Raw genomic sequence first — 22,608 nt, 5'->3', positions numbered from 1 at the left:
CCACACTCCAACCCCGCAGGGATCACGATCCCATTTTCTGGATAAACAGGGCAATGGAGATGAGCCTAAACTATGAGAACTGTCAGTCTTCGCCGCCCACGTCCACACGGATCAGCCTGAAACCCCAATACCAATTTTTTTTCAACTCCCACATGTTCCTGAGAGGAACCAGATCAGGGCCCACGGCTGGCATGGAAACGAGAGGGAAAGGAGGGGGTGCTGCTGGGGACTGATGGATGAACCCATCTTTGGGTGAAGGGAGCGTCCAGCTTGGCCTTGAGGTCAGGAGGTGACAAAGGCACACTCCTGAGACCTGGCCTTCTACTCTGGGCAAGAAAGGGCTTTTCGCCCATCAGAAAGCCCAGAGGATGCCCACCTGTGTCCACGAAGGACCCGGCTCAAGCACCCAAAGAAGTCAGGAAGGAGCCCCGCTCCCACCAGGGCATAAGTGGGGTGTTCCTCAGTGAGTCAGGGGGCACCCTTCCTCTGGACAGTGGGGGTTCCGCCCAGCCCAAGGGGCCGTCCCCCGAGACCTGTCACCCGGCCCTCGAGGGGCTCCCTCCCCGCCAGTGCTGAGGACGCGCGCAGCCTACCTGGAGCTCGCCCTCGGTGCGGTGCAGTCCCAGGCGCCGCAGCCCCACCGCCAGGTCGTTGACACACAGGCCGCCGTCCCGGTTGACGTCGAGCGTCTGAAAGAGCCTCCACAGGCGCAGCCGGTGGTCCGGGCCCCCGCAGATAGCGCCGCCGCAGGGGTCCCCCACGGACGCCGGCGACGAGGCAGACGAAGAGGCGGCGGCGGCGGCGGCGTCCGGCGGCGAGGAGGCCACACAGCGGCACAACACACTGCTCACCATCGGGCGCGAGGCAGGGGCTCCGGGCGCGGGCGGGAGCGGGGGCGGCGGGCCGGCGGGGACCGCGCGGGAGGCAAGCCGGGCGTTCTGGAGCTGGGAGCGCGGGCTCTGAGACGCCGGCAAGCTGGCGGGAGGGGCGGCTTCCGGGAGCCCCGCCCCTCCGCGCCCCGCCCTGCCGGCCACGCCCCCGGGCTCACCGAAGGCCAGCCACAGGCTCGGATGGAGAGCCGGGAGGGGCGGAGCCTATCTAAGGACAGCCCACACAGCCACGGACTACCCGGATCAATGGGGTGGGCGGGGTCACCCGGCTCCGCCTGGGGCCGATTCAAACTGAGGGAGGGGGGGATTGGCTGAGCCGGGGGGGCGGGTGCCAAGAGAGAGAAAATCACGCAGCGATAGGTAGGAGTCATGTGATTGGCAGGCGGAAGACCCTGTGTCCAGTTTCCATTGATGAACTAACTCTGTTTAGACTGCGGGATCTTAAGGATGGGAGGAGCGGTAGTGTACGGAGAGATCGTAGCCTCCGGTGGGAAACAGGATTTGTGTGAGAGCATTTGTGAACTGCAGTTGCGAGGCACAGTTTGTGCCGGTGGGAGGAATTAAAAATTAATTGACCCACGGCTCACGGCCGAAAGCACTAAGTATCCTCAGGAAGCAGGGTTTTGGTAATCTAACTCCCTAAACCGCCAATAAAATAGCTGAATTTAACGGCTTAGTAGTCGTAATACTGATAATTGAACGACAGAATGATTTTCCAATGGAAGTGAATAAAGGTTAGGTGGGCGGGGCGCTCTGGGCGACGGACACAATTTTAGGCCAATGATCAGGTGAATACAGTAAGTAGGCGTGCTCTTTAGCTGAGCGACAGATCGAAAGAACCAGTGATCGACGTGATATTTGAGCAGCTACCAACCGGGAAGCCGGGTTCTCCGGGAGAAGCGCTGGGAGGCGGGAAGAGGGGAAGTGGGCGGATCTCCGCACACCTCGGCGGAAGAGGCAGATTCAGGAAGCCATTACGCTGCTGGCTGGTAGCGGCCGGGCCGGTCGGGGCTGGGCCCTACGCACTTTGCGTAGCGAGGGGGGTTACCAAAGGCCTAGTGCTTGGCCTCGAGCAAGCCTGGCCTATCCCCTGTAGGGGGTGGGTGAGGGGCGAGGCTGAGGAAGAAGAGAAGGGGAATTGGGGCGCTTGAGGGGATTATAATTTCTTTAAAAAGAGGGGAGGGGAGAGGCCATGGCCGTCCCAGCCAAGAAGAGGAAGATGAACTTCTCGGAGCGGGAGGTGGAGATCATCGTGGAGGAGCTGGAGCTGAAGAAGCACCTGCTGGTGAACCACTTCAACGCCGGGGTCCCCCTGGCCGCCAAGAGCGCGGCCTGGCACGGCATCCTGAGAAGGGTCAATGCCGTGGCCACCTGCCGCAGGGAGCTGCCTGAGGTCAAGAAGAAGTGGTCTGACCTCAAGACCGAGGTCCGTCGCAAGGTTGCCCAGGTCCGGGCCGCCGTGGAGGGTGGTGAGGCGCCGGGGCCCACTGAGGAGGACGGAGCTGGGGGGCCTGCAACAGGCGGTGGCAGTGGCGGCGGTGGCCCAGCTGTAGCCCCAGTGCTGCTGACCCCCATGCAACAACGTATCTGCAACCTGCTGGGCGAGGCCACCATCATCAGCCTGCCCAGCACTACAGAGATCCACCCTGTGGCCCTCGGACCCTCGGCCACCGCAGCCGCAGCCACGGTCACCCTGACACAGAGTGAGTGACCGCTCCTGCCCAGGCGGCGTGCATAAGTGGGAAGGGCCAGCAAGCTCTGGGGTGGCCTGGGGAAGGTTGGCTGCCAAGGGTCAGAGGTCAGATGGGGGTCTTGGAAGACCATGAGGCCTTCCAAGAGCAGCACCCAGACAGAAGTGATCTTGCCCTCTTTGGGACTTCCTCAGCACGTAGGCTGGACTTCTGACGTGCTGGATAGCTCGCCACTGAGCATTGCCACCATGTTTGTCCATGACTTACCTCCACTTGCCGAACTGGGTGGTCCTTGAAGACAAGAGACCGTGTCTGTATCCCCACAGGACTTTTCACAGGGCCCGGCTTGTAGTAGACAGCCAGGCCATATTTGTTGAAAAAATTGATGGGAATAATGCTGCCCAAGTGAGACAACGATTCTGGATTCTGTTTTCAGTGCGGGGGATCTTTCATCAGGTGCTGCTGGGGAGCCTCATGGTTCCTGGTGTTACTCCATTCATTCATTCATTCATTCATCAAACATTAGCACTTATTCTGTACCAAACCCTGTGCTGGGCACTGGGACTACCAAGTTGTCTAAAATACAGGCCAGTTATGTTCTAGTAGGACAGAGATGACACATATAGGAATAGCTTCACCAATCAGTTGGGAAAACCTAAGGCCCCGGAAGAGGAAGGGGGCTTCTTGGTGGCATGGGGACACATCGCTGACATTGGCGTTGAAGGGTGGAGGAGCTTGACCTCTCCCACATGCATGGAGGCCCAAACAGCCCAGCCAGGATCCTTCCCAAGGTTCTCAGGAATGACAACAGAACTAACTTTGGTTGGATTTTTTAGTTCAGAGAAGAGTTTGTGCCCTGTTACCTCTGCTCGTTGTGATGACTGTGAGCTGGATCATTCAGTGATTCTCAGTGGGAGTTGGGGGAATTGGGTGGATGTGTGAGTGCCATCCCCTTGCAATGCGTATTTCTCAAGAGTACACTGGGGTGGGTTAAGGGGGACAAACACGAGTCTAAGTCAGATGCTGCTCTGGAACAGGAAGGATGTTTAAGTATCGCATTGACCCAGATGATGACGGACAGGGAGACATTGACTGGGTACTTTAGCTACTGCTGCCCCATTCCCACCTCCTTTTCTGCTTCACCACAGGGGCCTAGGAAGTCAAGTCAAGAAAGCATCAAAGGGCCAGGCACGGTGGCTCACTCCTGTAATCCCAGCACTTTGGGAGGCTGAGGTGGGCAGATCACTGGAGGTCAGGAGTTCGAGACGAGCCTGGCCAATATGGTGAAACCCTGTCTCTACTAAAAATACAAAAATTACCCAGACTTGGAGGTGGGCACCTGTAGTTCCAGCTACTCGGGAGGCTGAGGCACGAGAATCACTTGAACCCGGGAGGCAGAGGTTGCAGTGAGTCGAGATCGTGCCACTGAACTCCAACCTGGGTGACAGGGCAAGAGAGCAAAACTCTGTCTCAAAAAAAAAAAGCAGAAAGCATCAAAAGAGGTAGGAATAATGTGGCTGCAAAGAGCGTGTGTAGAGTCCCACCCAAGATGCCTGCTGCACGGTACCACAGAGAGCATGTGACCCAGCCTCTGGGGTGCCTTTCTTTCTTTCTTTTCTTTCTTTCTTTTTTTTTATGAGACGGAGTTTTGCTCTTGTTGCCCAGGCTGGAGTGCAATGGCACGATCTCAGCTCACTGCAACCTCCGCCTCCCAAGTTCAAGTGATTCTCCTGCCTCAGCCTCCCAAGTAGCTGGGATTACAGGCATGCGCCACCACGCCCAGCTAATTTTGTATTTTTAATAGAGACGGGGCTTCTCCATGTTGGTCAGGCTGGTCTCAAACTCCTGACCTCAGGTGATCCACCCACCTCAGCCTCCCAAAGTGCTGGGATTACAAGTGTGAGCCACTGCGCCCAGCAGGGGGTGCCTTTCTTAGCTACGAGCAGCCCAGCGTGGAGGTCAGGAGTACTTCCGGCTCTGCTGTTGTTGGGGAGAACTGGGTTTGCCTCTTGGCTCTGCTGAATGAGCTCTGTGACCTTAGCAAGTCATTCTACATTTCTCAGTCTGTTTCCTCATCTCTGAAAAATGAAGATGACAGCACCAACCTCTTGGTGTCATTTTGAGGATTTGTTGAGCTAATGAGTACAAAGTACCTGACATGTAGTAGTTGCTCTAAAAGTTTTGCTAGTATTATGATCAACATCTTTGCTTTTGCCAGATCCAGGGCTGGCCCTTTGATTACCAAGTAGATTAAGATTCTGATTTATATGTGAATAGCTATGCAGCCAGGGAAGGCCTGGATTCCCCTTTATGTCCCTCCAAGACAGGACTTTATGGCCTCCTCCCCACCCCATACAGCCAGCTTTCTTCCTTCCAGAAAGTGACCTCCCTTGGCCTCTGTTCTTTCTACCCTGCAGTCCCCACAGAGACCACCTATCACACGCTGGAGGAGGGCGTGGTGGAGTACTGCACGGCTGAGGCGCCCCCACCTCTGCCACCGGAGGCCCCTGTGGACATGATGGCCCAGCATGCAGACACGTCGGTCAAGCCGCAAGCACTCAAGAGCCGCATTGCTCTCAACTCCGCCAAGCTGATACAGGAGCAGCGGGTCACCAACCTGCATGTGAAGGAGATTGCACAGCACCTGGAACAGCAGAACGACCTACTGCAGATGATCCGCCGCTCCCAGGAAGTGCAGGCCTGTGCCCAGGAGCGCCAGGCCCAGGCCATGGAGGGCACACAGGCTGCCCTGAGCGTCCTCATCCAGGTCCTCCGGCCTATGATCAAAGATTTCCGCCGCTACCTGCAGAGCAACACAGCTAACCCGGCCCCCGCCTCTGACCCTGGGCAGGTGGCCCAGAATGGGCAGCCAGACAGCATCATCCAGTGAGGGCAGGGGTCAGGCCAGCCTTCTGCCGGGATGGGATGCAAACTCCATGGTCTTGTAAGTGGGTCCTGTGATTGGCCTTGGCCTCAGACCAGCCATGTGCACAGCTCCCCCTTTAATAAACGCTTAGGGGTTGCACTGTTTTGGAGAAGAGGAATTTGTTGGGCTCCTGGGACCCAAACTCTTACTCCCCCTACTTGAGCTGCCTTGCTAAGATCCAGAAGATTGGTTAGCTGGGGGTCACTTTTGCATGTGATGGGACACGTGTTGTCATGACCCCGGGCTTGTGACATGACCCAGCCTTGGTCTTGGACAACTGTAAGGAACAACACAACGGGCTGTCACTGGGGGCCGTCGCCCAGCCTGGGTCTCTACTGAGCTGCCCTACCCCAGGTGCCATCCTTTCGAGTATGGTAATGTCACTGGTGCTGGCAGTTGAGCAATAATATCTTCCTCCCTTGGGAGGCAGTGTGACTGAGCCTGAGGAGGAAACCCCACCCTTTTCTCCTTCTCACTGTGCCTCAGTTCTCAGGGGACTCCAATGACTGTTTTGCTCTCCCCCAACCCCACCCCAGGCACAGCGCAGGCCCTTGTTAGGTAGTGCGCTGGGACGCCTCTGTAATACATGCAGTGTGCAGCCAGTCTGGCTCAGGAATGCTGTGTATGGTGGGGACGGTTTGGCCACTCTTTGGTTTTCAACAACATCTCTGGGCAGCCCTTTGGTGGTTTGTCCCTAGAGCTTTTGACTCAGGTCAAGCTTTGGATGCTGTAAATTTTCGAGAAAGCCAACTAGGATGGAAGCTTGCTGCCCCATTGCAGTGGGTCTGAGTGACCTGTTGGCTTTGTGCAGAGGCTTGCTTCCAGCCAGTTGTATTTATTCTGTGTGTGAACCCCTCCTAGGAAGGCCTCCAGGAGGGCTGCCCTGTGGCCACACCCTTCCTCCTTTCCTCTCTGCTGACTCCACATTTCCAAAATTCAGGGCAAAAAAAGCCCTGCTGAGCATCACATGCTGGACTCTTCCCCTGCCACACCGCTCAGTGCCTCCTGTTCTCTTGAGACTCCCTCTGAGTGGCTGAGTGAATCCAAAGCCATGATTGACCCTGAATGTAGGAGGAGGAAGAGGCGAAGCTGACCTAAGAAGTGGGACCCTGGCCGGGCGTGGTGGCTCAAGTCTGTAATCCCAGCACTTTGGGAGGCCGAGGCGGGTGGATCACAAGGTCAAGAGATCAAGACCATCCTGGCCAACATGGTGAAACCCCGTCTCTACTAAAAATACAAAAATTAGCTGGGCGTGGTGGCACATGCCTGTAGTCCCAGCTACCCGAGAGGCTGAGGCAGGAGAATCGCTTGAACCCAGGAGGCGGAGGTTGCAGTGAGCCGAGATTGCACTGCTGCACTCCAGCCTGGTGACAGAGCGAGACTCCGTCTCAAAAAAAAAAAAAAAAACAAAAAAAAAAAAACAAAGAAAAAAACAAAAAAACAAATGGGACCCTTTGGATTCTATGCTCAGGGAAGAGCAGGCAGAGCCTTGGAGTGCTGAAGGAGGTGCTGTTCCCTGTTCCATCTTTACACTTTCTCTTCTGAGATGTCCGTAAGGATTTTACCCAGATGCCATTTGTCTGTTTCATTTTCAGACTCACCATCAATTACCAAGGCCCTTGCGTCTCCCGAGATCGTTTCCCAAGTTTGCCGATTTGCTGCCGGTGCCTCAGCCACATATGACCAATGGTTACAACTCAGGGCTCCAGACCTCAGCTAAAAAGTGAAGACGCCGCCCTCCTGGGCACGAACGTTTAGAATGCTCAGCTCCTCTATTGTGACCACAGGAAGGTGGCCCTGAAGATGCACCGAAGACAGTTGGGAGGTGACTGCTGTACTGTCAACCCCTCTGTGGAGGCATTCGTGCAGTGCCAGCTAAAAGGGAGGTGAAGGGGGATATTGGACCCAGCGAGGAAGGTGCTGGTAGAAGGAAAGCTCTTCTCAGTGTGGCTGGAGAAGAGCAGCCCAGCGGCTTGGGCACCTCCAACTCTGTGTGGTCTGCTGGCCCCAGCAAGGTCACTGCAGGGACTTCCCGAGGATTTGGTTTGGTTTTTTTCTGGGGTTGGAAATCTGAGCCAATATTGCGTCTGTTCCATTTGGGTATGAAGAGGAAGTCTGCATCACTTAAACTGACTAGTTATTTCCAGGTCATAATTTTAAATTAAAGACATATCACTTTTTTATACGCACATCTCTGTGTCTTTATTGGTTATATATAGAAGAGAACCAGGGACTGGCAGACGATGGCCCACAAACTCAAATCGGGCTCACCACCTATTTTTATAAATAAAATTTTATTGGAACACAGCCACACCCATTCATTTATGAACCTATGGCTTTTTTTTTTTTTTTTTTGCACCACCAAAGCAAGAGTTCAGTAGTTACAGAGACATCTGGCCCACAAAGCCAAAGGTGTTTACTCTCTGGCCCATTTACAGTAGAAGTCAGTCTATTCCTGGTTTAAGGCAGTGTTTGGGACTCTTAGGAATTACCCGAGGCAGGCCAGGCACTGTGGCTCATGCCTGTAATCCCAGCACTTTGGGAGGTTGAGGTGGGCAGATCACGAGGTCAGGAGTTTGAGACCAGCCTGACCAACATGGTGAAACCCCGTCTCTACTAAAAATACACAAATTAGCTGGGTGTGGCGGCATGCACCTGTAATCCCAGCTACTCAGGAGGCTGAGGCAGGAGAATCACTTGAACCCGGGAGATGGCGGTTGCAGTGAGCCAAGATCATGCCATTGCACTCCAGCCTAGGTGACAGAGCAAGACTCCATCTCAAAAAAAAAAAAAAAAAAGAAAAAAAAAGAATTACCTGAGGCATTTGTTAAATATACCCAATCCCAGGCCTCACTCAAAACGTGGAGGGAGGACTCTAAGACTATGCATTGTAAACAAGCCCTCAGTAATCCTGATACTTTCTGAAGGTTAAGAATTTTTTTTTTTTTTGTCCAGGCATGGTGGCTCATCTCTGTAATCCCAGCATTTTGGGAGGCCAAGGCAGGCGGATCACAAGGTCAGGAGTTCGAGACCAGCCTGGCCAACATGGTGAAACCCCGTCTGTACTAAAAATACAAAAAAATTAGTTGGGTGTGGTGGCAGGCACCTGTAATCCCAGCTACTTGGGAGGCCGAGGCAGGAGAATCGCTTGAATCTGGGAGGCTGAGGTTGCAGTGAGCCAAGATCACGCCATTGCACTCCAGCCTGGGCAACAAGAAACTCTGTCTCAAAAAAAAAGACAGGGTCTTGGCCAGTTGGCGGTGGCTCATGCCTGTAATCCCAGCACTTTGGGAGGCCAAGGTGAGTGGATCACCTGAGCTCAGAAGTTTGAGACCAGCCTGACCAACATGGAGAAACTCTGTCTCTACTAAAAATGCAAAAATTAGCTGAGTGTGGTGCCACATGCCTGTAATCCCAGCTATTGGGTAGGCTGAGGTGGGAGAATTGCTTGAACCCGGGAGGCTGAGATCGCACCACTGCACTCCAGCCTGGGCAACAAGAATGAAACTCCGTCTCAAAAAACAGACAAAAACATGGTTTCACTCTGTCACCTGGGCTGGAGTGCAGTGGCAGGATCACAACTCACTGTAGCCTTGACCTCCTGGGCTCAATTGATCCTCCCACCTCAGCCTCTCGAGTAGCTGGGACTACAGGCATGCACCACCACACTCAGCTAATTTTTTTTTTTTTTTTTGTAGAGATGGAGTTTCACCATGTTGCCCAAGCTGGTCTCCAAATCTTGGGCTCAAGCGTTCCGCCTGCCTCTGCCTGCCAAAGTGTTGGGATTACAGCCATGAGCCACTACTCCAAGCCGGTTAAGAACCTTGGCTCAGAGACTGGAAGACTTAAACTCAGCTGGAATCCGGATCCTGCACCACGGATGACTGCTTCTCTGGAGTTTCTTTTTTCTTTTTTTTTTTTTTTGAGACGGAGTCTTGCTCTGTCACCCAGGCTGGAGTGCAGTGGCGCAATCTTGGCTCACTGCAAGCTCCGCCTCCTGGGTTCACGCCATTCTCCTGCCTCAGCCTCTCCGAGTAGCTGGGACTACAGGCGCCCGCCACCACGCCCAGCTAATTTTTTGTATTTTTAGCAGGGACAGGGTTTCACCGTGGTCTCGATCTCCTGACCTCGTGATCCGCCCGCCTTGGCCTCCCAAAGTGCTGGGATTACAAGCGTGAGCCACCGTGCCCTGCCACTTCTCTGGAGTTTCTGCTGAACAGATGGGAAGTCCTGCCAAGCAGGGATACTCCTTTTTTTTTTTTTTTTGACGGAGTTTCACTCTTGTTGCCCAGGCTAGAGTGCAGCAATGGCACGATCTCGGCTCACCACAACCTCCGCCTCCTGAGTTCAAGCAATTCTCCTGCCTCAGCCTCCCAAGTAGCTGTGATTACAGGCATGCACTACCATACCTGGCTGATTTTTTTGTATTTTTAGTAGAGACGGGGTTTCTCCATGTTGGTCAGGCTAGTCTCGAACTCCTGACCTCAGGTGATCCATCTGCCCGGCCAGGGATACTCCTTTAAATAAGACTGGCCTTCCTTCTGGAGGGATCTCAGTATTCCTGGGCATAGCTATGACTCTCACCAGTACTTAGTAACCATAAAAACTAACAATTATTGGCCTGGCGTGGTGACTCACACCTGTAATCCCAGCGCTTTGGGAGGCCGAGGCAGGCGGATCACGAGATCAGGAGATCGAGACCGTCCTGGCTAACACGGTGAAACCCCGTCTCTACTAAAAATACAAAAAATTAGCCAAGCGTGGTTGCAGGCGGCTGTAGTCCCAACTACTCGGGAGGCTGAGGCAGGAGAATCACTTGAAGCCAGGAGGCAGAGGTTGTAGTGAACCAAGATCACACCTCTGCACTCCAGCCTGGGCAACAAGAGCAAAACTCCGTCTCAAAAAAAAAAAAAAAAAAAAAAAAAGGAACAGGTGTGGTGGCTCACATCTGTAATCCAAGGTGAGGAGGCCAAGATGGGAGGATCACTTGAGCCCAGGAGTTCAAGACCAGCCTGGGCAACATAGCAAGACCCTATCTTTACATATATGCAATATATATATTTAAATACAGGATGAGAATGGCGTGAACCCCGGAGGCGGAGCTTGTAGTGAGCCGAGATCCCGTCACTGTACTCCAACCTGGGCGACAGAGCAAGACTCTATCTCAAAAAAAAAAAAAAATTAAAAACTAACCATTATTGAACCCTTAGTCTATTGAGGCCTTATAAGCATTATCTCATTGACTCCTTGTAACAGCCCCAAGAAATAGGTACTAACGTTGTTCTCTTTGCAGGTGAGGACATTGAGAATCAGGGGAGGTTTAACAATTTGTCTAAAGTTCCACAGCTACCTTATTACCCAGTGTAGCCCAGGTTGTTAGCTACTGTTCTTAATGACTCTGACCTTGCTGCCAGTAAGATTTGAGGTTACCCACAGATGACTTCAGCCTGATCTGACTGGGAGGAGTGTCTAGATCAAACGAGGCCTAGAGGCAGCTTGTGTTAGTATTTTTTTTTTTTTTTAGACAGAGTCGTGCTCTGTCGCCAGACTGGAGTGCTGTGGCACGATCTCGGCTCACTGCAACCTCTGATTCCCTGGTTCAAGCGATTCTTCTGCCTCAGCCTCCCAAACCTTTTATATTTTAAACCCTTTTGATAGTCTTTTGGAAAGGCATGCTTTGTAAACTGTACTTTAGGTGAGAGTACTTTCTTTTTTTATTTGTCTTGAGACAAGGTCTCACTCTGTTGCCTAGGCTGGAGTGCAGTGGCACATTCGTGGCTCACTGCAGCCTTGACCTCCTGGGCTTGAGAGATCTTTCCACCTCAGTCTCCCTAGAAGCTGGGACCACAGGAACACGTCACTATGCCCAGCTAATTTTTGTACTTTTTGTTGAGACTGGGTTTTGCCATGTCAGCCAGGGTAGTCTCGAATTCCTGGGCTCAAGTCATCTTCCTGCCTCGGCCTCCCAAAGTGCTGGGATTACAGTGTGAGCCATGGCATCCGGCCAGTTCTTTCTTCAGTAATGTTTGCCCAACAGATCCACAAGGCAGTGCTGGGAATAGCTCATGCTCAATAAATACAGCTGCTGTCATCATCATTACAGTGGCCGATAATCCGAAGTGGTAACTATCAAGTCTTGATGTCACAATGGGAGCTCTGTGGTTTGAATGGGATTACAAAGGATGTGACCCTGGAACTAGAAGGTGGCAGGGGCACAAAAAGCAGAGTGGGAAGGACTTAAGGCTGACTGGGGACGTGGGAGCCAAGGCCAGTACGGGGAAGAGGCCACTGCCAGGAGGCTGTGGCTGCAATTGCTCTGAAAGAGGCAGGTGCGCAAGTTGGAGACGGCTGAGCTGTCCCCTTACCTTAGTCCATGAAGACAACAGGCTACAGTGAAAGTAACAGTGAAGCCTGTAATCTCTTACTATGCTGGCATAAGCAAGAGGAGAAAACGCCATTCCCCTTATGTTCCATTTTTGTCCCCACAGGACGGCACCAGGTAAGGGTGAGATGTATTACACAAGGGGGTGTCTTCTCACTGTTGAGGGAATCCTCAGGAAAAAAAGACTCCTGCTGTTTTATGGACTTGGTGGGGGTCAGAGTGGGACAAGAGGGAGAAGGGCTAGGAGTGGAAAATTACTGATAGTAAAGTGTGTTCAAGATTCCTTTCACTGGCTGGGCTTGTGTAATCCCAGCACTTTGGGAGGCCGAATCAGGAGGATCTCCTGAACCCAGGAGTTTGAGACCAGCCTGGGCAACATGGCAAAAACCTGTCTCTACCCAGAAAAAAAAAAAATAATAATAATAATAAAAAGAGGGAAATACAAAAATTAGGCCAGGCACAGTGGCTCACACCTGCAATCCCAGCACTTTGGGAGGCCAAGGAAGGTGGATCACTTGAGGCCAGGAGTTCGAGACCAGCCTGGCCAACATGGTGAACCCCGTCTCTACTAAAAATACAAAACTTAGCTGGGAGTGGTGGCAGGGGCCTATAATCCCAGCTACTAAGGAGGCTGAGGCAGGAGAATCACTTTAGCCCAGGAGGCAGAGGTTGCAGTGAGCTAAGATCACACCACTGCACTCCAGCCTGGGCAACAGAGTGAGACTCCGTCTCCAAAAAAAAAAAAAGGAAAGAAAAGATTCCCCACACTCCACACTCCTGCCAGGAGGTCCTGGCAGAGACACCTGGGCAAGGCTTCAGTTGAGGGCCCCTAATAGGGGCCACCGAATAGAGGCACCTGGGCTGGGTCTGCAGTATGTGTGAGGGCATGACTAGCTGGGGAGCTGACTCCATGACTGCAACTCACTGGTTGTGTCTCAAGTCTGGTGTGGGGAGGGCAGCTGCCCCCTCCTGCCACCCCACTGAGGCCTGCCAGGCTCAGCCTTTGTCATTGCTTCTGGTTGGCCTGAGAGATCGCATGTAGGCTTGTGGCCAGGAGCCAGGCTCCTCACAAGTAAATGTGGGGGCTTCAGAGTCTGCCTGTCTCTAACTTCCTGACTGTGCTCTAGGATGGGATTATTTAATTTCTCTAAAAATCCCTCACTGATAAGGAGGATGGGTGAAGTTAACAAGTTGTTGCTCACAGAACACGGAACACAGTGGGGGACACACAGCAGGTGCTCAACACCAGTAGCTGCTTGCTTCAGTTGTCTTTGCTGTGTAACGAACCAACTTGAAACTTAGTGGCTGAAAACAATGATCATTTATTTGCTCATGATTTTGCAATTTGATCAGGTCCCAGAGGGAACAGCTTGTCCTTTTCTCAGTGGCAGCTGGACCTGCCCCACTGGGGCTGGGCCTCTACCCCTAAGACGGCTCACCCACATGCCTTGCTTGGAAACCTCCCTGAAGTGCCCTCCTGACCCTTGCAGAAATTCTAGACAAATCAGTCGAGGTTCTCGGAGGGTGCGAAAGAGTGCCTGCTGGGAGGAACTGGCAGGGACAAACCCAGGTCTTTTGGTTAGAGATGATGAACTAACTTCAGTATGGAGGTTTACAAAGGGGGATGTGGTTCTCAAAATGGTCTGTCCAGTGGCAGAGCCCTAGAGGCTGTGCCAGAATGTGCTGGTTCCCTGCCCCACCTCTTCCCCTGCCCAGCTCCTGGGTAGCCTCCAGGGCTCTGCTTATTTCCTCAAGAGGCCTTTTTCCAGCTGCCACCGGTCCAGGTCAGCTCTCCCTGCTGCCCATGCCCATGGCCCCCTGGACGTCCTCTCTCTAACTCTCATGCTACCTGGAGTCGCTCCTTCCCTTCCCTCCCCTCCTCCTTCCCTTCCCTCCCCTCCTCCTTCCCTTCCCTTCTCCTCCCTTCCCCTCCCTTCTTCTCCCTTTCCCTCCCCTCCCCTCCCCCCTCCCTCCCCCTCCCCTCCCCCTCCCCTCCCCCTCCTCTCCCTTCCTCTCTCCCCTCCCCTCCCCTTCCCTTCCTCTTTGTCCCTCTCTCTCTCTTTCTTTTTAGAGACAGAGTCTCGCTCTGTCGCCCAGGCTGGAGTGCAGTGATGCAATCTCGGCTCACTGCAACCTCCACCTCAGTAATTCCTTCAAGTGATTCTCCTGCCTCAACTTCCCGAGTAGCTGGGATTACAGGCATGCGCCACCATGCACAGCTAATTTTGTATTTTTAGTAGAGACGCGGTTTTTCCATGTTGGTCAGGCTGATCTCGAACTCCTGACCTCAGGTGATCCGCCCACCTCAGCCTCCCAAAGTGCTGGGATTACAGACATAAGCCACCACGCCCAGCCTATTTATTTTTTTAGACAAAGTCTCGCTCTGTCGCCCAGGCTGGAGTGCAGTGGCGCGATCTTGGCTCACTGCAACCTTCGCCTTCCCGGTTCAAGCGATTCTCCTGCTTCAGCCTCCTGAGTAGCTGGAATTACAGGCGCCCGCCACCATGCCTGGCTAATCTTTGTATTTTCAGTAGAGACGGGGGTTTCCTATGTTGGCCAGGCTGGTCTCAAACTCCTGACCTCAAGTGATCCACCCGCCTTGGCCTCCTAAAGTGTTGGGATTACAGGTATGAGCCACCGTGCCCGGCTGAGTTGCTTGTTTTCCTCACTGGTGGATCTTTGGCTCTGGGACCTTGTCTCTCTTGCTCCCTGCTGTAGTGGAACTCTGGGAGAGGCACTTTCATTCCCAGTTACCCAAGCTGGACACTTGGATGCCTTCCTTGGTCCCACCCACTGTCTCTCTTCTCACATCTTGTTCTGAAGATGCTCTTCCTCCCTCCCCCACTCTCAAGTTCTCTCTCACCCATGATACCCACAGCAGCCTCCTTACTGGCCTCCCGCCTCCAGGCCCTGCTGAGGAGTGTCTTCAGAAGCAAATCTACCCATGCTGCGCCCTGTTCCATCCTTCAATTATGTCCGTTAACTCCCCGGATAAAGTATCAGCTCCTTAATGTGACCTGTTGCCACTTCCCTCCTTATACTCTGCATTCCAGTCACATCAAGAAAGTTTACTTCCTTAAAAATATTGGGCTCTTCCAGATCGTGCCACTGCATTCCAGCCTGGGTGACAGAGTGAGACTCCATCTCAAAAAGAAAAAAAAAAAAGGGCTCTTTTCCTTTGTTTGTTTGTTTGGAAACAGGGTCTTGCTCTGTTGCCCAGGCTTGAGTGCAGTATGGCAATCTCGGCTCACTGCAACTTCTGCCTCCCTGGAATCAGCGATTTTCCTGCCTCAGCCTCCTGAGTACCTGGGACTACAGGCGCATGCCACCACACCCATCTAATTTTTTGTATTTTTAGTAGAGATGAGGTTTGCCATGTTGGCCAGGCTGGTCTCAAACTCCTGACCTCAAGCCATCTGCCCACCTCGACCTCCCAAAGTACTGGGATTACAGGTATGAGCCACTGCACCTGGCCCAGGCTCTTTTCCTAGCCTCCAAATCTTTGCCTTTGCTGTTCCTCTTACTCAGAACAACTTTCTTCCTCATTACTTTCGTAACTCCTATTCACCCCTCACATCCAGCGTAGATCTCATCACTTTCTATAGGGAACTTCGTTGGGTCACACCCGGCCTGTATTTCCTCTCACGTGTTTAGGCACACACATGTAATCGTATGCTTTAAATGTCTGTGTCCTTCTATAGGAGGGTTTCTCAATCCCAACACGATTAACATTTTGGGCTGGATATACTTTTTTTTTTTTTAATTGAGACGGAGTCTCGCTCTGTCACCCAGGCTGGAGTGCAGTGGCGCAATCTCGGCTCACTGCAAGCTCCAACTCCCGAGTTCATGCCATTCTCCTGCCTCAGCCTCCTGTGTAGCTGGGACTATAGGCACCCGCCACCATACCTGGCTAATTTTTTTTTTTTTTTTGTATTTTTAGTAGAGACAGGGTTTCACCATGTTATCCAGGATGGTCTCCATCTCCTGACCTCATGATCTGCCCTCCTCGGCCTCCCAAAGTGCTGAGATTACAGGCATGAGCCACCGCGCCTGGCCACTTTTTTTTTTTTTTTTTTTTTTGAGACGGAGTTTCTCGCTTTTGTTGCCCAGGCTGGAGTGCAATGCCACGATCTCGGCTCACCACAACCTCCACTTCCCGGGTTCAAGTGATTCTCCTGTCTCAGCCTCCACAGTATCTGGGTTTACAGGCATGCACCACCATACCCAGCTAACTTTGTATTTTTAGTAGATCTGGGGTTTCTCCATGTTGGTCAGGCTGGTCTTGAACTCCCGACCTCAGGTGATCTGCCTGCCTCGGCCTCCCAAAGTGCTGGGATTACAGGCGTGAGCCACTGCGCCCGGCTGGATACACTTTTTATTGTGGGGGCTGTCCTGTTCGCTGTAGGATGGTTAGCAGCATTCCTGGTCTCTATACACTTGATGCCAGGAGTAACTAGTCCCCATTCCAGGATTTTTTTTTTTTTTTTTTTGCGATTGAGTCTCATTCTATTGCCCAAGCTGGAGTGCAATGGCATGATCTCAGCTCACTGCAACCTTTGCCTCCCGGGTTCAAGTGATTCTCCTGCAGCCTCCCGAGTAGCTGGGACTACAGGCACATGCTACCACGGCCGGCTAATTTTTGTATTTTTAATAGAGACAGGGTTTCACCATGTTGGCCAGCGTGGTCTTGAACTCCTGACCTCAGGTGATCCGCCTACCTTGGCCTCCCAAAGTGCTGGGATTATAGGAACAAGCCACCATGCCCGGCCCCTCCAGTTGTGACACTCAGAATATATTCAGACATTGCCTAATGTCCCCTAGCGGGGGGGCAAGATCACACCAGTTTTGCCAGCTGTCCTACAAAGACAACATCTGTTTTATTCCCACTTTTCGAGTGCATAGCACAGCTCCCGAGCTGAGAATTTAATATACCTTTTATTGTGATGTCGGTTGCATTGAATGCTGACAGGCTTCCTGTAAGCCATTTTGCATTTTCCACATTTGAGACAGGAAGAGACTAAAGAGCCAAAACTCACCTGATGCCACAGGTTTTGTAAATGGCAAAGCTGGGGGTATGCCCCAGGTGTGCCTGGCTGCACAGCTGCCTTTGTGAGTCAACCTCCCATGACAGCGTGAGCATGAATCAGCCTTCTGGAGCTGCTCCTGTCCCCTGGACCTGGGACAGGTGGATCAGGAGCCCCACCCAGAGTAGCCCGGCCCCATCTGGTTGCTGTGACCTTTGGGAAGTCCCACTTCCCTCGCATCCCCATAGTGCTGCCAATTCCCCACCTGTGTGGCCTCTGAGGGCTGATGAGAAGACTCAGTGAATCAGTGAAGGCCATAAATGGTGTGAGGAGCTTCATATGGGTGAGGAGGAGCCCCAGAGCCCTGTACAGGGCCTGGCCTGAAGACAGCAGGAAGGGCCCCACCTGAGGACTCATCACTGACTGCACAGCTCTCTGAGGATTCTGCCAATCGCAGCAGCATAAACTCAACTGCCTGCAGCCTACAGCCACCCAGGCAAAAATCCCTGGGCTTAGACAAAGGTCCAAAGCTTGCTCCTGTAGGAGGCCAGTGGAGGTTGAGCCTGGCTTCGGGTGATCTTGATGATCAGAAATGTGGGCCTGTCCTGCCTGTTTGTTTGTTTCTTTCTTTCTTCTTTTTTTTTTGAGACGGAGTTTCACTCTGTCGCCCAGGCTAGAGTGCAGTGGCACCATCTCGGCTCACTGCAAGCTCCGCCTCCCGGGATCACGCCATTCTCCTGCCTCAGCCTCCTGAGTCGCTGGGACTACAGGCACCCGCCACCACGCCCCGCTAATTTTTGTATTTTTAGTAGAAACGGGATTTCACCATGTTAGCCAGGATGGTCTCGATCTCCTGACCTTGTGATCTGCCCACCTCGGCCTCCCAAAGTGCTGGGATTACAGGCGTGAGCCACCGGGCCCGGCCCTGCCTGTTTCTTTTTACAAAAGAAGCCAGAATTCCAGGTTTTAACTGGAATCTCCCAGTTTGCACATATTGACTACTAAGTATTTGTAAGCCTCCTATAAAACAAACAAAACACTCCGGTGGGCTGGCTTCAGTCCGTGAAAGTCTGTTTGCAAGTTCCAGACCTTAACCATTTGGGTCCAGTTGTAGCCCACTGGGAGGAGCCAGAGGCAGGCAGCTGGAGGCAGAGGTTGGTAGCCAGGTGGCCTTGGTGCCAGACCCCTTTTCCCCTGCACCTCACTCTCCCCATCCATACAAGGTGGGGTTGGCCATCTGAGCTACAATGGTTCCTAGTAAGGATGCCTCCTCCTTTGCCCAGGCTGGCCTGACTCACTGGGACAACTAGGCTGGGCTTTTTGCTTTGTTCTCGGCTGAGTCAGTGTGGATGCATGCTGGCAATAATACATGACAGGCCACCTGCCTGTCAGGAATCAAGGGCAAAAGGGAACTGGCTGCCGTAAGGGATCCCACTGAGGCTGAGGCCAAGGTGGGGTCCAACAGTGTCCTGATCTTCCCGATTTTTTTTTTTTTTTAAGACAGAATCTCACTTCATCACCCAGGCTGGAGTGCAGTGGCATGATCCTGGCTCACTGCAACCTTCACCTCCCGGGTTCAAGCGATTCTCCTGGCTCAGCCTCCCAAGTAGCTGCGATTACAGTCATGCACCACCACGCCTGGATAATTTTTGTATTTTTAGTAGGGACGGGGTTTCACCATGTTGGCCAGGCTGGTCTCGAATTCCTGACCTCAAGTGATCCACCCTCCTCGGCCTCCCAAAGTGCTGGGATTACAAGTGTGAGCCACCATGCCTGGCCCTTCCTAATCTTTTCTGGCTGTGTTTTGTTTGTTTGTTTGGTTGGTTGTTTTTTTTTTTTTTTTTTTGAGACAAAGTCTCATTCTGTCGCCCAGGCTGGAGTGCAGTGGTGCAATCTTGGCTCACTGCAACCTGCGCCTCCCTGGTTCAAGCAATTCTCCTGCCTCAGCCTCCCAAGTAGCTGGGATTACAGGTGTGCACCACCACACCCCGCTAATTTTTTGTATTTTTAGTAGAGACAAGGTTTCACTATTTGGCCAGGCTGGTTTTGAATTCCTGACCTCAAGTGATCCACCTGCCTCGGCCTCTCAAAGTGCTGGGATTACAGGCTTGAGCCACCACACCCGGCCCTTCCTGATCTTTTCTGGCTGTTTTAATGCCTGCTCAGTACTCAGGCCTCATCCCAGCTGTGGCATTTGGTCTTGTTTTGGGGAACCATCTTTCCTCCACTCTTAGTTGTAAAATGAAACAATCCAAATGTAAACTAACTCAAAGCCGTTTGAACTTTAAATCATTCTGAGCCTGGAGAGAAATGTGGCTATGCAGCCTGAGTCATGTGATATACAGCTGTCACTTCTGCATTTTTTCCTGTAAATAATCAGGACTAAAAGTGGCACCAGAGATAAGAACCCCCCAGATCATTGCCCCTCCTCAGGGAGTAATAAAGGAAACTTCTTTGGAATGTAACAATCTGTAACCAATCAGATCACTGGGGTGTATGCACAGGTCTTCTGTGGAAAATGTAATCCTGCTAAAATTTCTGCCTCTGTCTACATAAGTGAAACCTTAACTTCTCCACTGTCTTTTTTCTTTTCTTTCTTTTTTTCTTTTTTTTTTTTTTTTTTTTTGACAGAGCCTCACTCACTCTGTCACCCAGGGTAGAGTGCAGTGGTGTGATCTTGGCTCCAAGCAACCTCCACTTCCCAGACTCAAGTGATTCTTGTGCCTCAGTCCCCGGAGTAGCTGGGATTACAGGCGAGCACCACCATACCGGATAATTTTTTTATTTTTAGTAGAGACGGGGTTTCACCATGTTGGCCAGGCTGGTCTCGAGCTCCTTACCTCAAATGATCTGCTCACCTCGGCCTCCCAAAGTTCTGGGATTACAGGCGTAAGACACCATACCCGGCCAACTTCTCTACTTTCTTTTTCTTTTCTTTTCTTTTTTTTTTTTGAGATGGAGTTTCACTCTTGTCGCCCAGGCTGGAGTGCAACGATGCAATCTCAGCTCACTATAACCTCCACCTCCCGGGTTCAAGCGATTCTCCTGCCTCAGCCTCGTGAGTAGCTGGGATTACAAGTGACCATCACAATGCCTGGCTAATTTTTGTATTTTTAGTAGAAATGGGGTTTCGCCATGTTGACTAGGCTGGTCTCAAACTCCTGACCTGAGGTGATCCACCCGCCTCTGCCTCCCAAAGTGCTGGGATTACAAGTGTGAGCCACTGCCCCTAGCCAACTTCTCCACTTTCAAATGCTGACCCCATTTGTTTGGATTTGGTGTTTATCCTCAAGCTTCACACTCAGATAAATTCTCTACTTAATCATATTTGCTAAATCTCAATATTTAAGGTTGACACAGTCCATGCAGTTTGGAGACAGGATCCCAATTCTGGCTCCCATGATGAGGATGTGACCCATAGCTGGCCCACAAGGGTTACACATCCTCTGCCCACAGTGATTGGTTCAGGTATGAGCACATGATCCACCCAGACCAGTGAGACTCTGCCCTAGACTTTTGCTCTTTCCATTGAAGTTTTCAAGGTGGAAGGATCAAAACCTGAGGTTCTGGAGGATGGGGGTGTTACCCAGGGGAAAGCTAAGTAGAAGACAGAGAGATTTCAGCTGGATTTTTTTTTTTTTTTTTTGAGACAGAGTGTTACTCCGTCACACAGGCTGGAGTGCAGTGGCGCAATCTTGGCTCACTGCAACCTCCGCCTCCCGAGTTCAAGTAATCCTTGTGCCTCAGCCTCCCAAGTAGCTGGAAGTACAGGCACACGCCACCATGCCTGGCTAATTTTTGTATTGAGGTTTTGCCATGTTGGCCAGGCTGGTCTCAAACTTCTGGCCTCAAGCCTCAGCCTCCCAGAGTGCTGGGGCAGCTGGAGTTGTTGATGCAGGGTAGGTAAGCCCCAAAGTGGGGCTTAGCCTGTGAGGGTTCTTGGCTTCGCTTAGGAAAGAATACAAGGGCAAGCTGGAGGTAGAAGAAAATAGCTTTATGGAAGAAGCAGCCCTAGAGTTCTGGTGGTGTCACAGCTCTGTGACTGCTCCTGCAGATGTACTGCCTTATAGGCAGGGAGTAGCAGCTCAGGGCAGTGTTGCAGTCATATTTATACTCACTATTTTTTTTTTTTTGAGACAGAGTTTTGCTCTTTTTGCCCAGGCTGGAGTATAATGGCACAATCTCGGCTCACTGCAACCTCCGCCTCCTGGGTTCAAGCTATTCTTCTGCCTCAGCCCCCCGAGTAGCTGTGACTACAGGCATGCACCACCACGCCTGGCTAATTTTTTGTATTTAGTAGAGACGGGGTTTCACCATGTTGGTCAGGTTGGTCTCGAACTCCTGACCTCAGGTGATCCACCTGCCTCAGCCTCCCAAAGTGCTGGGATTACAGGCGTGAGCCATTGCACCTGGCCGATACTCCATACCCACTTTTTTTTTTTGAGACGGAGTCTCGCTCTGTTGCCCAGGCTGGAGTGCAGTGGCGCAAATCTTGGCTCACTGCAAGCTCCGCCTCCCGGGTTCACACCATTCTCCTGCCTCAGCCTCTCTGAGTAGCTGGGACTACAGGCGCCCGCCACCACGCCCGGCTAATTTTTTGTATTTTTAGTAGGGACAGGGTTTCACCGTGGTCTCGATCTCCTGACCTCATGATCCTCCCGCCTCGGCCTCCCAAAGTGCTGGGATTACAAGCGTGAGCCACTGCACCTGGCCCCCCCCCCCTTTTTTTTTTTTGAGACAGAGTCTTGCTCTGTTGCCCAGGCTGGAGTGCAGTGGCATGATCTTGGCCCACTGCAACCTCCACCTCCAGGGTTCAAGCAATTCTCCTGCCTCAGCCCCCTGAGTAGCTGGATTACAGGTGCCAGCCACCACACCTGGCTAATTCTGTATTTTTAGTAGAGACGGGGTTTCACCATGTTGACCAGGCTTGTCTCAAACTCCTGACTCCAAGTGATCTGCCCGCCTTGGCCTCCCAAAGTGCTGGAATTACAGACATGAGCCACCACACCCAGCCTATACCCTCTTTTAATTACATGAAGTTTAAGGGACACTTTATGCAGAAATTTCTAGGGAAGGGATAGTAACTTTGGGGTCATCAGGTCCTTGCCATAGAAAGGGTGATAACTCCCAGATGTTGCCATGGCAATGGTAAATTGATATGGCACACTGGTGGGTGTGTCTTATGGAAAGCTGCTCCCTCCCCTACCCTGTTTTAGCTAGCCCTCAATTTGGTCAGGTGTCCAAGCTCCGCCTCTGGAGTTGAGTACCCCCCTCCTACTTCAGTTTGAGTACACTGATCCAAGAGTTTCCAAAGGTAGATCTAACCTCTTGGATTTTCCAGAAGGAAGTTATAGCACCTGTAGGTCTTCATTTTGCTTGTGATTTAAAGCAGGGTAGGCCAGGCAGGGTGGCTCATACCTGTAATCACAACACTTTGGGAGGTAGAGGCAGGCAGATCATCTGAGGTCAGGAGTTTGGGATCAGCCTGGGCAACATGGTGAAACCCCATCTCTACTAAAAATACAAAAATTAGCTGGGTGTGGTGGCTCATGCCTGTAATCCCAGCTACTTGAGAGGCTCAGGCATGAGAATCGCTTGAACCCTAGAGGAAGAGGTTGTAGTGAGCGGAGACAGCACCACTGCACTCCAGCCTGGGTGACAGAGTGAGACTCCATCTCAAAAAAAGAAAAAAATA

At 52.2% G+C, this 22,608-nt stretch overlaps 2 protein-coding genes across 4 annotated transcripts in view; one reads left to right on the top strand and one right to left on the bottom strand.

The window, feature by feature from the left end:
- The window catches only part of SLC25A25 (solute carrier family 25 member 25), a 41,157-nt gene extending 40,182 nt beyond the window's left edge, over positions 1-975 (bottom strand). The window contains exon 1 of one of the 2 annotated variants that reach the window (XM_030817895.1): positions 594-975. In XM_030817895.1, the coding sequence (XP_030673755.1) occupies positions 594-854 (261 nt within the window). In that variant the 5' untranslated portion in view covers positions 855-975. The remainder of the gene's footprint in view (positions 1-593) is intronic. The other variant, XM_030817894.1, reaches the window with a different exon arrangement.
- An 861-nt stretch (positions 976-1,836) lies between these two features.
- On the top strand, positions 1,837-7,693 carry NAIF1 (nuclear apoptosis inducing factor 1). 2 transcript variants are annotated; one of them, XR_001116308.1, is made up of 3 exons: positions 1,837-2,593; positions 4,999-5,525; positions 7,103-7,693. XR_001116308.1 is itself a non-coding variant. In XM_003264186.3 (2 exons), exons 1-2 carry the CDS (start codon positions 2,083-2,085, stop codon positions 5,469-5,471), a joined length of 984 nt encoding a protein of 327 aa, XP_003264234.1. In that variant the 5' UTR covers positions 1,837-2,082; the 3' UTR covers positions 5,472-7,693. The 2 variants fall into 2 exon arrangements, 1 of the variants encoding a protein (XP_003264234.1); XM_003264186.3 differs by having other exon boundaries at positions 4,999-7,693.
- The last annotated feature ends 14,915 nt before the right edge of the window (positions 7,694-22,608 follow it).

This window comes from Nomascus leucogenys, chromosome 8 (assembly GCF_006542625.1).
Source record: "Nomascus leucogenys isolate Asia chromosome 8, Asia_NLE_v1, whole genome shotgun sequence".
Lineage (NCBI taxonomy): Eukaryota > Metazoa > Chordata > Mammalia > Primates > Hylobatidae > Nomascus > Nomascus leucogenys.
The sequence above is the reverse complement of the archived record's forward strand: the minus strand, read 5'-3'. Positions and strand labels throughout refer to the sequence as shown.

What these genes read in the sequence shown, in the direction of transcription:
- NAIF1 (XM_003264186.3), top strand. Translation starts at nt 2,083, where the DNA reads ATGGCCGTCCCAGCCAAGAAGAGGAAGATGAACTTCTCGGAGCGGGAG. An exon ending in CACGGTCACCCTGACACAGA is followed by an intron (nt 2,594 to 4,998) that starts GTGAGTGACCGC and finishes TCTACCCTGCAG; the next exon opens with TCCCCACAGAGACCACCTAT.